The 17,142-nt window shown below is 44.6% G+C and overlaps 1 protein-coding gene across 13 annotated transcripts in view; it reads left to right on the top strand.

The window, feature by feature from the left end:
- The window catches only part of RANBP17 (RAN binding protein 17), a 310,517-nt gene extending 293,859 nt beyond the window's left edge, over positions 1–16,658 (top strand). For 8 of the 13 annotated variants that reach the window (XR_012001183.1, XR_012001182.1, XM_072756618.1 and 5 more), the window contains 3 exons: positions 12,195–12,293; positions 14,139–14,266; positions 16,242–16,658. Coding sequence is in view for 11 of the 13 variants with exons in the window: in XM_072756618.1 (XP_072612719.1) it covers positions 12,195–12,293; positions 14,139–14,266; positions 16,242–16,338 (324 nt within the window). In the remaining 2 variants the exon portion in view is untranslated. The remainder of the gene's footprint in view (positions 1–12,194; positions 12,294–14,138; positions 14,267–16,241) is intronic. The other 5 variants (XM_072756619.1, XM_072756617.1, XM_072756615.1 and 2 more) reach the window with 1 other exon arrangement.
- The last annotated feature ends 484 nt before the right edge of the window (positions 16,659–17,142 follow it).

The following is a 17,142-nucleotide window of genomic DNA, read 5'->3' as shown; positions in this document are numbered from 1 at the left end:
ACACAGAAAAGGGATTTAGTAAATATGTAAAACTTGAAAAACAACGTACAGGTACCAGTAACTTGTTTATGTCCCCTAAGGAGAACATATCCCTGCTGTTCATACATATAAATGTGAAAAGTGTCCTTTCTAGGCCGTGACTTCAGCGAAATTACCTAGGTCTTCCTAGTCCCACACATGTGTTCTACCTTTCTTAGAGTTCCTTGTGCTATACACATTCTCAAGATTACAAACCTTCACTAGTTGGGGGGAGGTGGGTTACAGTGTAATGTGGATTTGATTCTTGGCTCCAAACTGACTTTTCCTACACACCCTAGACATTTGACCTTGTGATGGCAAGAATGAAAATAAGCTTCAGGACTCTTTCCATTGATATATATATATATCTTAGGCAAATAACTTGTCCAAAAGTCAGAAAAAAAAACAATAAAATAGCAGTACCGAGACTATACTAAGGCTTTTTGTCTCTAGATCTCACATAGCTTTTACCTTACCAGGGCTTTAACCTACTCTTCTTTGCTGGCATTTCTCTAGCCTTTATCCTTCCAAGTGACATTGTGAATGGTATGAGAAGCTTTGTGAGTTTCTTGAAAGAATGGTACTGTATAAAGTTAGAGTCAGCTTAATGATGGCTTGATTTATTCATTTTACAGTTATTACTGGTTTTTCATATACTTGAAGGGTAAATAATGGGAAATTTTCCCAAAGCATATTAGTATGCTAGAGTTGTGAACTGAACTTTCATATTCATTTTCTGTCTTAATTCTTGGAGAATTTAACCAGCAGCAACCATTGGTGAGGCTACAAGTTCATCTAATATGTTCAAGAAAACTTCTTATTTGATTACAGTCTGATCACTACTTACAGAACAAGGTAAAGATTCCCAAATCCTCTGGCCTGTCATGAGTCACTGCTACTTTGTAGCTTGCTTTGCAATCAAGAATGCAACTCTTGCATGTTAATTCTTCATCTCGTGATACTTAGGAAGCTATAGACAGTGCTTTCAGACTGAGGAAATTCCATCTTCCTTTCAGAGTTTGATTTGCTAATTCTAATTCTGTATTTGTGAAGACTTTCTGCTTTACAACAATCAGAGCAGACCAATTCTGCAGTCCATGCACCTGGCTTCAAATACCAGTTATGCTACTTCCTAACTGTATCCTTGGGGTATTTATTTTACCTCTATCAACATATCAACACCTCAACCAGGGTAGTCCTCAGCCTCACTGGAACTGGCCCCCAGGCTCAGGTAATTGAACTAGTCATTCCTGAGGTTATGCCTAGAGTTCCCAAGACTTTACCCAAGACCCATCATCTTCACTCTTCCCCTTTCTGTCATTCCTCAGCCTGCCCCATAACTTTGAACACTGCTACCATGGAAAAGAAAAACGTTTAAGTGCATACTTAGTTGAGGCCATGCGAATAAGGAATGTGAAGTAAACTGCCAAGAAGGAGCAATGAGAAGTGCAAGGCCTAGAGAGAATTCTCGCAGGCCCCAGAGAGATGCACCAGAAAGAAAACCCTCAGCAAGAGCTCTGTGTTAATGCCCATACTTAATGTGGCATCTAGTTTTAGATAGGATGAAGAAGTTCCACTCAGGGAACTAAAAGCGTCAATTAGAGTTAAGTGCATTTAGGGATGATTTCTCAAAGACCCTTTAGGATTAGAAGGAAATGACTTGATGGGTGGACAGTAAGAGATTGATAAATACTTGGGCTCCTTGAGCTTCTTAAGGCCAGAAGGATCACATTTTATTCAATTCCATACCACAATGCCTGGCACACAGTAGGCTCTCAGTAATGCTTTGACCATTGAATAAGTGTGAGAAATGAAAATGGAGAGGAAAAGAGGGAGGGAGAAGCCCCTGGCACGGCACCTAGTGCATAGTAAGCATGTAATATGTATGTGTTGCCTATGTGCACCTAGCACATAGCAAGCACTGATAGTAGAACATTAGTGACTTGAAACATGTGCAGGTGAAAGAAACCTAGTACATAACAAGAGGGGCTCATAGCCTCCGCCAGAGGCCTGGCCTATATTGGAGTCTGCACGTTAAGGGAGAAGCTCTGCCCTCCACAAATGATGTGTTCTTGTCCCACAGAAGGAGCAAACCCTCCCTCCCCAACCCCATCTTTTTTCCCTGAGCCCCCTGCATCATGGGGAGGCTGGAAACAAATTGACAGAAACCTGGAGGAAGGGAACTCGAGTGATTTAGGAGAATGGAAGGCCTGGTTTATGGGGCCAGATTAAAGAAGCTAAATATGTATAGCCTGCCTAAGTGACAACTAAATGGGGCATTTGATAAGTCTATAAATACTTGGAAGATGTAAATGCCAAAGAGGAAAGGGAATTACTTAGCATGGCACAATGGAGTATTGGCATAATGGGATATTATTAAGAAAGGGAAAATGAAGGTTGAACATCAATAAAAAGCTTCCTGACAAAGAGAACCGTTCCTGACAGAGGACACTAGTAAGTTACGTGCTGTGGGCCAAGGGAAATAGTGGCAGTGCCATTTCTCAGGGTTTTGGCAACAGAGCCAACAAAGAGGGAGGGGAGATCCAGCCTGAGCGAGGTGCAGGAGCCAAGCAGGTATCCTTCTGTGTCTGTGGTCTCCCAGTCCTGCAATAGGAACCAAGCTGCATTTTCTTAGGGAAGTCCAAGGGCCCAGGCCTCCTAAAGCATCAGACCATCTGGAGAGGGGCTCCACCAGCAGGTTCCCTGTCTTCTGTGTCACCACCAGCTTCATTTAACTTGAATAGCACCCCATTGCCTGAAAGTTAAGGCCCATGCTTTGTAGCACCCAGTACAAGGCCCTTCGCAAGACCTGGTCCCTGCCTACCTAATCAGCCTCCCCTGCCACCGCCACCCCCTCCACACCCTGTCCAGTCCCGCAGAACCACTCGTCGTTCCCCAAAGACTTCTCCGGACCTTTGCACCTACCCAGCCTTCTTCCAGCCTATCTGCCTGTCTTGCTTATTCTCTACGACAGCTCCACATGTCACCTGTGAAGCCTTCCTTGCCTGTCCCCCACCCCCAGGCAGAGTTCATCAGCCTCTTCTGGGCTCTCAGAGCCTTCAGTGCAAGCTTCTGCTTGTGGCACTTGCTATGCTGTGTTGTCATGGTTTATAAACTGTATCTCCTTCACGACTTGACTGTGAGCTCTTTTGAGGGCTGGGACTGTGTCTTGTTCATCTCTGTGTCCCCAGGGTGTGACACAAAGCTTGGCACAAAGCGGGTGGTCAGGCAATGTCTGAATAAGTCAAGGAACAGCATTCTATTCCTATCATTCCTTAGGCTTCCTAGATAATTATTAGGACAAACGAGCTTCCAAATCTCAATAACGTATTTGAATCATCTCCTTGGCCTCCTGGCCAGCACTCTCTGCCATTTAGACAACTATAAATAAAAACCCTCAAATCTGAAAGGCAGCCTGCTGTCCTCTGTGGTTTAAACAAAAACTCTAGACTAATCTTTAATGGAAAATGCTTCCGAGGGCCCTGTGAATGTGCCACAAAAATACTTTTTTCGACCCACACAAAATCATTTGAACATAATAAGTAAAATAATCCTCCACTGTTGGTTATGAAGATTTTTAGGTCCATCTAACTAAATCCCTTCAGGAAATCAGGGAGAATGTAGTGACAGATGAGAGACAATGAAACATTGAACCTCCTACTGTAAGGATAATATATTTATTATGAAATACAATATTCATTGCACTCTGCTTGGATGACTGCATGAGATGCCCTCGTGCCATTATGCCTGATGTTGCTCTGTTTTGAAATACGATATTCATTGGGAACTGTTGTGATGACTGTTCAATAAAGTAGCATGCTATTTCCCACTCCCTTCCCTGATTCTGAATGGCCTCAGTTAGAGTTTACTTTATCACTGAATATTTAATATAAACATGCTTGGAGTCTTCCCCAGCATGCATATATATGTACGCTGGTTGGGGTTCATTTCACTGCTCCTTATTTTCCGAGTTCACTGTTGGACCGTGGGTCTGTGAGACGACAGCAGCCTCTCCACCGCACTTAGCGCTCCAGGGGCCATCTAGCACCCAGCCCCTTCTCTCCATGGGCAGTCTTGAATTGGAGGCCATGCTCTTAAAGCTCTGACTCTATCTACAGCCTCAGTGGCAGGTTATATTTCTTGGAAAGATCTCGTTGCCTGGGAAGAAAATGGAATATGCTCTCAAGGCTTCTGACCACTCCTCTCTGTCTCTGCTACCAGACTTGCTGGGGCCCTCACCATCTCTCCACTGGACTTTTGCAGTAGTATCTCAACATGTTACCTTTTTTGCCTTGTTCCAGTCTCCCATCAGTCATTGTTCTAGATGCCGGAGTTCAGCATTATTCAGAAATCCTTTGAAGGCTGCCCTTTAATGTACTGGCCCAGACTCATTTCTGCATTGAGTGTGACTGTGAAGACCTTTAGAGCCTGGACTCGGCCCAGCCTTCAGCTCCCCGCCCTCAGCTCTGCTCCTTTCTACTCAAAAGAAAATTTCCTAAACAGGGGCTAGCTGTTCCTCAGACATCCCAAGCCCTGTCTGCTTTGTCTTTCCTCATTTTATTTCATCTTCCTAATACATCCTTCTTCCCTGCTGATGCTTACATGCATCTTTTAAGGTTCAAGTTAAATATCACCCATCCTAGGAAGATAGACTGGTCTTTTTAGGCAGACACCTAGCACATGTGCCCCCCTTTCTAAAGCTTGAACACATTTTTGCTAATTTAGGGGCCCCCAGAGGCCAGTAGAGGTCATTAGAGGTTCTAGAACCTGGTTGTGTGGCACTCATTCATTTGGGAATAAAAATTAGAGGAAAAATGTCTTTGGAGGTGAAGGCTATTTCTCTACATACAGATTTTCCCAACATTCCCACCAAGAGGAATTGTTGATGATCCTTTTGACAAGTGATGTTTAATTTTTACATCAAATGGAAAAGTGTTCTGTTTGATGCTGGCAAGAGCAGAGTGAGAAAGAGTTTCCCAAATTGTGCTGAGTGGCAAACCCTGCAGACTTCCAGTGCCCCAGGATTTCTGGTTTTATTTTAATGCAGCAAGCTGCTTTATGAGATCTGCAGCCACTTGAAATATGATTTACTACTCGTAAAAAGTTTCAAATGGATAATGAAGATTCAAGAATGAGACTCACAGTGTAGCGTAGTCAATTTTGTTGCTCTTGCTCTCCAGTACATCTCTGCCATTGAAATGAATTATTTATTATAATTTATTTCAACCATGGAAAATAAAACTGTTTTCATTGTGATGTGCACTGTAACGTTCAGAGTAGAGACATTACATGCAGTACTCTCAATTAATTAATCCTGAAGTTTCATCCCAACTTTATCTTCTTTCTTATAAGCCAGAAGACTGGCAGGTAATTCTTTCTCCAATAAACTATGATTAAAATGAATGTTTTCAGAACTAGGGGTAATGTTGGTAATGGAGAAAATTGAGACACCAGCAAAACTAGGTTGTGTGTTTCCTTAGATTTTACAGTGGATGAAAGAGGTTTTTTTTAATATCCTAGGCAATTTATCACTTGGAGAAAAAGCATCCTTTAACTTTGTGTAGGAGGGGGTGGGGGAAGAGAGTGATGTTGGATTAGATGTGGAAATACGCACTGCTAATTCAGGACCAAAAACAGCTTAGTTAACCAGCCCTGCTATACTTTTATTGGTAAAAGGATTTTTTGCTTTTTTTTTTTTTTTTTTTTTTTTTTTTTTTTTTTTTTTTTTAGTTCAAGAGCAAAGCTAGCATTCTGTAAAGGCCAAGTAGGCAGGACTCCCAAATGACTTTCCAAAGGAGAATGGATCACCTATAATTGATTGCAATCGTTTCTTTAAAAAAAAAAAAAAGAGGTTCACTGTATCTTGCATTTTGTTCGATTTTTTTTTTTCATTTAAAGTGCTAAATACTTGGTACTATTATTATGCTGTAAAGACACAATAGGTATTTAGGAAAGCGCTTAATATGTACAGATATTAAAAGATTTAATGTAACATAGATGGTGAGGCTTAGTTAATCCAGGCAGGAAAATATATGCTTATTTGTCTTGCTTTCATTTTTCATAACATTCCGCTAATATCACATCGGTCGACAGCAGACGAAGAGAACAATTGATTCTTTTTCCCTAAAGATGAGTAGTATCTAATTTGAGGAGGATCACATTTCAATATCTGCTGTGCACGTGGCCTCAGGAACAGCACTCGGTAATGACAGTAACTCCCTTACTTCCACAAGCACTGAGAACCTGGAAGCTTTTCCTCCTTCGGCAGCATTCAGATTCTCTCAGATCCTGGATCTCCATCCTGGGCATGGGGCTCCGGAGAAATTACTGTGAAGCTGGGTAAGAGGTTTCTCTGCCTTTTCAGATCCTACTGCACTATCCAGGCAATCCTGTTTTTATTTCGTTGCTTTGAGCTAGGGACAGCCTTTCCCCTCCTGTCTTCTTGGGCTTCTGAAAAGGCCAATTACATGTACCAAGAGATTCCAGAGACTCAGGAGCAGCTCTTCAGTTTTGGGTCCGTTTATCATTGGTCGCTCCTCAAAATATCATCAGCTCATTGTATCAAAATCAAAAACAATCTAGCTTGGCCAGAGATGCAGATAATTTTATATTCTACTCCTCTCCCATTAAGGCTCCTTACCTAATGGATTAAGACCCCTCATTCTGCAGATACACCATCTTGGGCACAACCCTGACCATCCTTGCTTTGTCTTCCTCCCCCACTCCCATTTAGATTCAGACACAGGGGGGCTTCATCCATGGCCCTCACCTTTTCTCTGGCTGTCCTTTTGTCAAATCAAAGCCTCCTTCTCAGGCCCCCTTTCTACCATCTTTCAGACAAGACAGATGACTCTTATCCCATTCCCATCTTCCATATCCCCAATCAACAGGCAGCAGAGTTGCAGTATACCTGAAATGAACATGACCCTGAAAGAAGAGGCTAGGCTAGAGATGAAAGAGCTGGATTTCCCTCACTAGACCAAGGCTTTGGTCCCTGCAGTGTCAGGGCTCATAGCATCACTCCAGGTTCAGGTTCTTGTCTTTCTGATATAGGCCGGGAGCCAGAAGGAGGGTTAGAGTTATTTCTTAGAACTCTGTGGAATAGTTTTTAGTTACATTATTCAATATGCTCTAAGAACACTGACAGTGAAAAGTGTTCACCTTGTAGGGTACATTGTAACTCAAAGGAAATTAGCTTAATTTACTAATGTTTTCAATGATGTTAATTTAAATTACTGTGTACATGGTACTTTTGGTGGGAGGGAAATTGTTATTTTTAGAAAAACATTCAATGGACCATTTTCCAGAGACAATCTATTAATTATGTCTACAGTTGTTCATCTTGAGAGTCTGAAAATACATTAACCACATTTATACAAGCTTTAGGTAGGAGGCAGGAAGATCGGCAAACTCTCTAGGAATTGCTGCCCTGGATTCTAATTGCAGGGATTGCAGCAGCTGCCTGACTCTTCAGCAGGTGGCAGGGGGGCTGAGCAGGGGAGACGTATGTGGGCATCATACCTGGGAAGGTGCCCGAATGAGCCGTGCCCAGAAGTGAGCCTCCCTCCCCCAGCATCAGTGCTCCAGCAGTCCACAGCAGGAGCCAGATACACTGCCCCATCACCACTGCTGTGCTCGCGAACAGCCCAACAGTGGCAGGCAGCAGGCTGGCGTGATTTTGCAGGCATGGCCTCTGGCCCCAGGCAGACCCGTGCGCAAACCTGGGTTGTCCCTCACTTCCTGATAGCTGGTAGCCTGATGCCTCGTGCAAGCAGCTTACTGACTGGGGACCTCAGATCCTTAGTCTACAGAGTGATGATAATGCCTCCTTCAAGTTTGGCTGAGGGTTAGAGACAGCATATGCATGTGCCAAACAGAGTGCTGAGCACCCAGAAGGCTCTCCATAAGCAACAACTGTTAGGACAGTTGGGCAATGAGAAGACTCATCGGGCACAGCTTCTCTTAGGTGCAAGTGCTGGTGGGTAGAGAAGACCGGGGGTTAGCCTTCAGCCTTGGTAGCGCCCCCGAGGGCTCTCCCCAGGAGCTGCTGGCTGGAGGGACACCAGGGGCTTAGGAGGGTTCTCAGGCTCTGCACACAGAGGCAAGAGCCTTGGAAATGAACAGTGTACTAATTTAGGTATTTACCCTTCTCGGTTGTTAGCCAGAGATTGAAGCTAGAACTCTCTGTTTTTTATACGATCCCTTTTCAAAATGTTCTTCAGCTCTTTATACTTTCACTGTTGATAGTTCATTCATCCTTTCCCATTCATTCATTCATGTATTCATACTTTTATTCAGGTATTATTTTCTAAGCTTCTGATATGTGCCAGATGCCATGCCGGGCACCAGGGAAACAGAGAACAGTCCCTCATGGTCGCAGTACCCCGGGGTTTACAGACTAGTCTCACTACCAGTCATCACCGTGCACTCACTTGGGCCATGTGACTGCAGCCATCCTGCTCTGCACAGCTTCTACCACTGAGCCTCCAACTTCCTTAGTGTACACGCTCACCATGTAGCAGCAAAGCATTCAATACAAACCACATCTTTGCTTATTCTACATCAGCAGGAGGTGAACAGGAAGCTCCTGACGCGAGAGCGTGTGGTCACCACCTTGCCACTGGGAGAGTGTGACCAGCATATCTGGGTTGCAGGGCCCACTGTGCTTCAGGCTTGTGCCCAAAGCATCTTAGAGTAGAAGCATAGGAGAGGGGCCAAGGGGCGAACAGAGATCCAGATGACACATTACGTTGTCTTACCTTTCCAGGTCAGGTATTTGTAGTAGCTTTGTGTTTGACTTGGAAGATGACAAGTTTTCAGAACAGCAGAAACATTGTCATTCAGACTCCATGCTAATTCATGTGCCAGACCAAATATGGATGGTTTGGGGACTATTTCCTATGGTGGCTTATTTTTTGACTGCAACTCTCAGTGATGTTAGATAATTGTGAGGAGACTGTAATCTCATTTATCTGGACATAATCAAGACATGAAATGGGGTGATTCCTTGAGCCCTGAAATTCCATTAGTTCACACCACAGAGGGAAACCATAGTTGCTCATAATTATTGAGTGCCTACTATGTGGCAGGCAGTACAAAATGTTTGACACAGATGAAGGAAGTCAGTCCTCATAGCAGCCCTTCAGAGTAGTTCCTATAATCTCTCATTTTATATGTATGGAAATAAAGGCTCAGAGAAGTAACTGACTTGCCCAGCATCCTAGGTTAGGTAAGTGGCAAGGCCAGATTTGGCTTCATTCCTGACTGGCTCCAAAACCCGTCCCTACCACACCATGTTGGTTTTGTTTCACTGAGAGACATTTCCTACAAACTCATGCTGAAGCTTGTGGGAAGAAGAAAGGAGAAAGTGCTGAGGCATTGTGGATTATGGTTTTTTCTAAGTGGAGCAAGCCACACAACTCCTCTTCCCAAATGATCCCTTCCCTGGTAGAGTAGAAGAGCTACTTGAGATAATACAGTGGATAATGTGTATTATTGGACCAAGGCCTGGAAAATGTAGCCTTGGTTGGGCAAATCTGAAATGGTCATGCCAGCCGTCCTATAACAGGAGAGGAAGTGAGCAGAAGTTGGGGGACTGGGGGTCCTGCTCATAGGACTCCTTGTACTAAGTCCTGTGGTGCTGTGTGACTCCATGCAGCCTGGGGTGCGCTGCTGCGGAGTGGCCAAGGGTTCTCCTTTCAGTGTTCAGGTGTTCGTGTCATTAAGCACAGAGAGCCTTCTACCAGAGATTTTGCATTACCTGGAACAGGATTCTGTACTTAAGCATTTCACCCAGTATTCTTCCAGAGTGGGATGGGGGAGCTTCTCCAAAGGAATTCACCACATTGCTTGTGCTTTTTCCCCCAAACCCTTTTGGATTATTAGAAAGAAGAAAAAAAAGAGTTCTGGAAATGAGCTGCTACATCAATACCACTTGAGCAGATTTGTTCACTGATCTCCCTTTTTCTAGAAGAGTAAAAAAAAAAAAAAAAAAAATTTAAATCAGACATTTTAGCCAACTTTATTTTTAGAAAAGCATTTTATTCAAACATCTCCTTACTTATTACAGACATAAATACATGCATTCAGACAAATGAATCCACGGGAGAACCGTATAAAGTAATTGGCACATCACTTCAGGATGCTTTGTCAGTTACTGGAGGAGTTTGGTGCCTCTAACTTTAATCTTTTCCATTAAAATATCCATTCTGCCTTCAGATTGTGAAGCCCATAATATTTTAGACTGTCTCCATAGATCTGTTAGTTTTGGTTGTCAATTTAATTTGTGGCTCTATGACTTTGGGTGGCTTGTCAGATTGTACATGGAAATGTGTAATCTCCAAGGGATGTTCAACGTGGCAGGCTTAAGACCTAGCCTCTCCCCAGAGAGACTGGACATACAGTAAATGTGAAATTGGCAGATTTCATCTGCAACCAGCCTCACTGTTAGGATGATGATGATGTATAGGATGGCGGATGTTTCAAGCTACAAAGATGCTCATTACTCTTGTTATCATATACCTTAAATCTTTATGGCACTCTTTACTCTCTGCAACACTTTTTATTTCCACCATCTCCTTTGATTCTCAGAACATTCTTGTGCTAGATTATTATTTCCCTCTTGATAGCTAATGAAACTGACACAGAGAGGGAGAGCTTCCGTAACTGGCCTGAGATCACTGGGCAGATTGGATTGCAGAAGTGCCAGAGGACAAGAGCAGACTTCACCAAAGCCCAGTCGGGTCATGTGGGTGGTAGCTCTGCAACATGACTGCCACTTCCCTTGTACTCTCTGGAGGACAGGAGCTCTGGTGCTGTGGAACCGGGACTAGAGATGGGAGGTAAAGAGTCCAAGGAAAGGCAAGTGTACCGTCAGCTCCATGCAGGGGAGCGAAGCTCGCTTCACTTCCACTGGCCCAACCCCTGCAGCCCCAACCCTGGCCTTCCTCCTTTAAGTCACCCGCAGCCATACACGTTATGCTTGTCCCCAGGGGGATCTTGCTTAAGTGCAGATCTGCACGTGTCTCTCCTTTGCCACAAACCCATCATGGGCTCCCACTTTTTCAGGATGAAGTCCAGGCTCACCAGCATGACCTACCAGCCTGGCCCTGGCGTCTGGCTTCTCTGGACCCCCTCCCTTCTCTCCAGCCACACTCTGTTTTTTTCCAAACCTCTTTTTTCACTGCTTTCTCTGCTTACAACACATTTATGATGTTCTCCTTAAACAGCACCTTCTCTATGGAATCTTCCCTGTCATCTCCTCAAAGATCCAGAAGCATTCCTCCATCTGCTGCTAGCCCACTGTACTTGGCCCAGCCTGATTTCTGGGTATCTCTCTGTGCTCTGCCCCAGGATGCTTCTAGTTCCTCCAGAACAGAGGTTGCAGTAGACACCTGTTATCTTACCTCCCTTATGTGTCTTGCAGACTTTGAATTTAAGATGGATGAGTATGTACATGTAAAAGCAAAGCAGGGGGATCCTTGGGTGGCTCAGTGGTTTGGCACCTGCCTTCGGCCCAAGTCGTGATCCTGGAGTCCCGGGATCATGTCCCACATCAGGCTCCCTGAGTGGAGCCTGCTTCTCCCTCTGCCTATGTCTCTCTCCCTCTCTCTTTCTCTCTCTCCCTGTGTCTCTCATGAATAAATAAATAAGATGTTTAAAAAAATTTTTTTTCAAAACAAAAATAAATAAAAGCAAAGCAACTAAGTGAGTGAATTAGTGAATGAAGAACAAATGTGCCTGAGCCCGCAGGGAACAGGATATTCTGAGGTCACATGGAACATGTCGCATTTCTCCTTCCCTCTAAGAGGTGTTGTCCCTCTGTAACTTGACCTCTGGTGAAGTGAGAGTCAGGAAGGAAGGCGAGCTGGGCTTTTACCTGGCTACTTGCATGGAGGAAAGCATAGCAAGGTTGAAAGGCAGGGACTGCTCCTCTTAGCTCTGTAACTTCTGACTTCTGCCCACCCAGAAGGTTCTCACCAAAGCTTTTGGTGGTAGTAACTCTTCCTCAGGGAGCTGGGATTCTTGGCCAAGAGTTCCCAGCATTAGAGGCTTACAGAGTCAAAGCTCTTTGTCCATGGCTGTTGGCAGGATGTAAGGGTAGAAGGTGAGCACATAAAAGACCTGATATTGGGGAGACCTCTGAGCCAAGGTCTTCATTGGACTCTGTCTTCTAGATGATGTCTGTCCTCATGAACATCATTGTCTTTGAAGACTGTCGGAACCAGTGGTCAGTGTCCAGGCCTCTTCTGGGGCTCATCCTGCTCAACGAGAAGGTGAGTGTGATTACAGGAAGGTCCACAGGAGGTGGTAGTTGGCGGGGAGGGAGAAGTCAGACACCAGACCAAGCTGTGACAAGAAGAACAGAAGAACCAACAGAGCTTGAGCTGGGACCTTGAGCACTCAGGGGCAAGGCCATATTCCCCCAAAGGCGTCAGATCAGTGGAGGCCTCAAGAGCAGCACTTCTAGAATCTAACGCCCCCATTAGTCATCGTGCAGGTGTTTTGCTCAGTAGTGCTTCAAGCTCACCCTCACTCCCCTTCCCTATTTCCAGGGGAATTCTGAGCTACAAATCTTTTTGCTCCTTGCTTGGCTCCCTCTTCTATTTGGGGTCCCCACTAACCTACACGATAGTAGTCCCCTCAGGGACTCAAGCACCCTTCATCTGAGAGCACAAGTCTCCAGCTTCTAAGTCCACTCGCCACCCTGGGCGTCCTCCCAGGCCCTCCAGCTTCCTGACCCCACCCCTGTCTCCCCAGCAGTCAGTAGGAACAGTGCATTACTGCTCAGGAGAATGAATTGTCTATACAATAAGATAGTACTGGGGAGAAAGACAGTGAGATTAGAGGCAGCCGCATACATTAAAATTCAAACTGAAATCCCAGCCTTGGAAGGAAACTAATAGAAGAAGAAAATATATCAAAAAGAGAAGAGCTGTCTCATCATTCACCTGTGCTGAAGTATCCAATTTTAGCCACATTCAATAGCACTGTCATTCATCTTCCCTCGGTGTTATTGTGATTTAAATCCAAGCTCTATAAAAGAGAGCAGTTCTTTTAAAATGATTGAGAGGGAATAAGGGCAAATTCAGTGTTTAGAAAAAGCTTATGACATCACAATATTATACTTTACTGATGGAGGCAATATTTCATGGTTTGGGATGAAAAACTAATAATTTTCTATTTGGTGTGAGTCACTGCATCATTATAAAAGGGAAAAATAAGTAGTTTTGTGCATTCCCAATCTTGTTCAGGAAGACACTGTGGTTTAAGCGTAATGCCTCTGATATATAGTATTTAAGTATTAGTCTGACTACATATTAATTATGTGTGTTTTTGATGTGGGCTGTTTTAATGTATGATGGAAATTAAATATCAAGCTGTTTGGGCTTGGAAGGATAAACACATGACTGGCAAAATGTTGTCTTTGTGCTGAAATTAAGCTGTTTCCAGTGATCAGGGGCTGTGTGTTGCGTGAGAGCTTGTGTGTGTATAAAAGGCTGCAGACCCCAGCAGAGGAGAAGGGGTGTGCAGTTCTTTGTGACTAGGTATGACAGGTACATTTCTTCGTGCCTTAAGGCCCTCCCAGAACAAAGCAAGCCCCCCTACCGCCCCACCTCAGCAAAGCGACCCCACCCCGCCTAACCCAGGGGACAGGGACGTGTGACAAAGTCCGGGCACGTGTGAGGAGTGAGTCACTAAAGCCCTGGACAATGACGCAGCCTGAGAGAGCCCTGGGCCTCTCCTCCGGTTACCCCAAATTCTCCCTCTTAAGTCCTTCCCCTCGGCTTTAGATGAGGGGAAGAACTTCCTCTTTCATCCTTTCTGTGATGAGTGGAGATGAGAATCAGGAAGGCCTTCATGTGCTTGGTCCCCCACAGAGGACCCCAATTGTTCTGTAACAGTAGAATAATCATCGCAAGAGATTTCTATGAGAAGGAACAGTACAGTTTATACCTAGAAAGGTATCCCTTGCCTTGGTTTTCTCTGAAGGCTTAACAGTCAAAGTGGGCCTGGACCGAGACTTCTCTGAGAGTGAGGAACACTGAGACCCTCCCCCCCAGCTCCCTGGGGGCCCAGGTTTGGAGTCAGGGCCCTGAGGCTGTTCTGTCTCCCCACAGTATTTCAGTGAACTGAGGGCAAGCCTGATAAACAGCCAGCCTCTCCCCAAGCAGGAGGTCCTGGCCCAGTGCTTCAGGAACCTGATGGAAGGAGTGGAGCAGAACCTGTCCATCAAGAACAGAGACAGGTAAGCACTGCCTGGTGAGCTCGGCATCTCTGGCTTGTGGAGAATGACAGCATCGTGCTGAGCACAGCTCACACATTGATGTGAAACCTCGTAATCCTAGACTCAGTTTATTTCCATCCAATAAATATTCCTGGGTACTTGCTTTTTTTTTTTTAAAGCACCACTACATGTAGTCCTAGGCACTGCATAGGGATGCACAGATGAATGAAATGCATTCCTGTGCCCTTACACACTCTACAGTCCCACAGAAGATATAAAATATAACTCATTGCAAAGGTCAAAAGAAGGAAAGCTCAGATCTGCTATGAAGGTCAAGGAAAGGCTTCCCAGCATTTGAATAAGCACAGGCTTTGAGGTCAGATGGACTCCAATTTAAATTTTATCCCTGCCCTCTACAGGCTGTGTGACAGTGGATAAGGCAGTCAGCTGCCCTGATCCTCTGTTTTCTCACCAACAAAACTGGTTGTGACACTTAAATGACAGGATGTAATGAAGCATAGTGCCTAGGACATAAGAGCCATAGTAAACATTAGTTCCTCCCTCTTTCCAACCTTTAAGAGTTGCCAATGAGATCTAAATGAAAGGAACCCAGACTTATCAGGTACACTTTCATCCATTCATTTATTTAGAGCACAAAATTTTATTGACCATCTACTATGTGCCAGGCATTGAAGACACTAGTGGTGAACTAATTGTTCCAGGTTTTGCTTCACAGAGTTTCTAATGGAAGAAATAGACAATAACAAACAATGGGTGGGGGTTGGGGGCTGCCTGCCCCATTCTTTAATAGAATTGGTAATATTCAGATGCTTCATCATTTGAAGTGCAAGGCATCAGTCCTAGTAACCACAGCCGCATGTGGTGGGGTCACTAGCCTGGTCTCTGGCAATACAAGACCAAGTCATATAGGCTCCGTAGACACACTCTTGACTGCTCATCCCATGCTACGATCCTCTGTCAGGCAGAGGGGCAACCTCTGAGGCCTGCAGAAGAGACTCAATGAATGGGGACACCACAGGTACCTGAGGAGGGGACATTGCTTCACCTGAGGCTTGGGAATTTGAGTACCACTCCCTGAGCTGCTCTGTGAAATGATGTCAGAAAGCCCTCCTGTTTAAGTGAGTACAGCTAGTGAGGACCAGATGCTTTCCATGTGCCATGCACTATGTTGAGTACTTACAGGCATTGTCCCAACTGATTTGGTAAATTCTCACTTTGCACAAACCCATGAGGTAGCTACTCAAGTTGAGGACCTGGACAAGAAGTTAAGTGTTCATCCAAGATCACCTAGCTAAGGGTGGAGTCAGGATTTGAACCCAAGTAATCTAGCCTGGTTTTCTCATCTGCAAAATGAGAATACAAATACCTACCTTTGAGAAGACTTGTGGTGTTTAAATGAATTTATATATAAACTCAAAACAGGGCAGCCCCGGTGGCACAGTGGTTTAGCACTGCCTGCAGCCCAGGGTGTGATCCTGGAGACCCCAGATCGAGTCCCGCATTGGGCTTCCTGCATGGAGCCCACTTCTCCCTCTGCCTGTGTTTCTGCCTCTCTCTCTCTCTAAATGAATAAATAAATCTTAAAAAAAAAAAAAAGTTAAAAAAAATAAAAATAAAAATAAACTCAAAACAGTGCCTGGCACGTAAGCTTTGATTCTTTTTATATTCCTTACCACCCATGTGTAATTTGACTTTTAAAAACAGGTTTTAAAGAGTACACCCACGAAATACGCCCCTCAAAATGGTCCAAGTGTATCTGGTGGTAACCCTTGTTTTCCGGAAGGGAAAGGGGATGGGGGAGGGGTGCGGTGGTGTTGGTGGCTTAACAGTAGTGGGAGCGGTGGAGGCGGGGAAAGAGCTCAACCAGGATCCGGGGCGCTCTCCAAGGTCCTGAGCTCCACAGTGGCTTTCTCGTTCAGAGGCTCACACAGCCTCACCCTTGCCACTGCCCTCAGCCTTTCTTCCTTTTCCACAGGTTCACCCAGAACCTGTCCGTCTTCAGAAGAGATGTGGCGGAGGCCCTGCGGAATGATGGCAGCAGCGAGCCATGCAGTCTGGACATGATGAGCTGACCACCTTCCCTGACCATGTGCCAAGAGCAGCCTTTATCCAGAGACTCTTGTGCGTCTGGGTCCCAGGACAGTGATGTTAGCTGGCCCAGGAGAATCTATTTTTAAAAACAAACAACAACAAAAGCCCTACCTTTTTATAAGTCTGACCTAACTGTAAGAATTTATAATAGTGCACAATGTAAATTCAGTCTTTGCTCTGAAAAAGCAAAAGATGTTTTCATTCTTTCTATAAAATACCATTATCTTTGTTCTTATAATGCTCCGAAAAGATGTAGAAACAATATTTAACCAAAGAACTTAATAAACCAGGTTTGAGCCCACGTCTGTACTAGTTATTGGTACTCTGTAATCAAGGTCGTGAACTTGTTGGAGATTCAGCCTTCAACATGCACCCTGAGTTGAGACAAATACCATTTGAACCCGTTAAATTAGTAGTTTGTTATGAGTCTGGAAGAAGCAGCGTTGGGGTCTCTGAGCTGTAGGCATTTAGAACGAGCCTGGGAGCACTCTGAAGCATCCCACAGGACAGCGCATAGCCCTCTTGGCCTCAGCAGCATCTGATAAACTTGAGAGACAGTAACACAATTAAATGACTTACAAACAACGTTTGCTTTTCACTGGCATAAATCTGAAATGGTTCAGTCTAGAAGAATTAAGCTGTGCAATTACTGCCTGCAGAGATATTCCTTCAGAAGGAGTCGGGTAGCCCCTGCAAGAGGTGCTGGGTGGTGCTGGCACCCAGTCAGTCCTTCTGCTTCCATTTAACTTTTAAGACAAGCTGAAGGTGCCTAATTAGAATATACA

This window comes from Vulpes vulpes, chromosome 4 (assembly GCF_048418805.1).
Source record: "Vulpes vulpes isolate BD-2025 chromosome 4, VulVul3, whole genome shotgun sequence".
Lineage (NCBI taxonomy): Eukaryota > Metazoa > Chordata > Mammalia > Carnivora > Canidae > Vulpes > Vulpes vulpes.
This window is presented reverse-complemented; position numbering and strand designations above follow the sequence as displayed.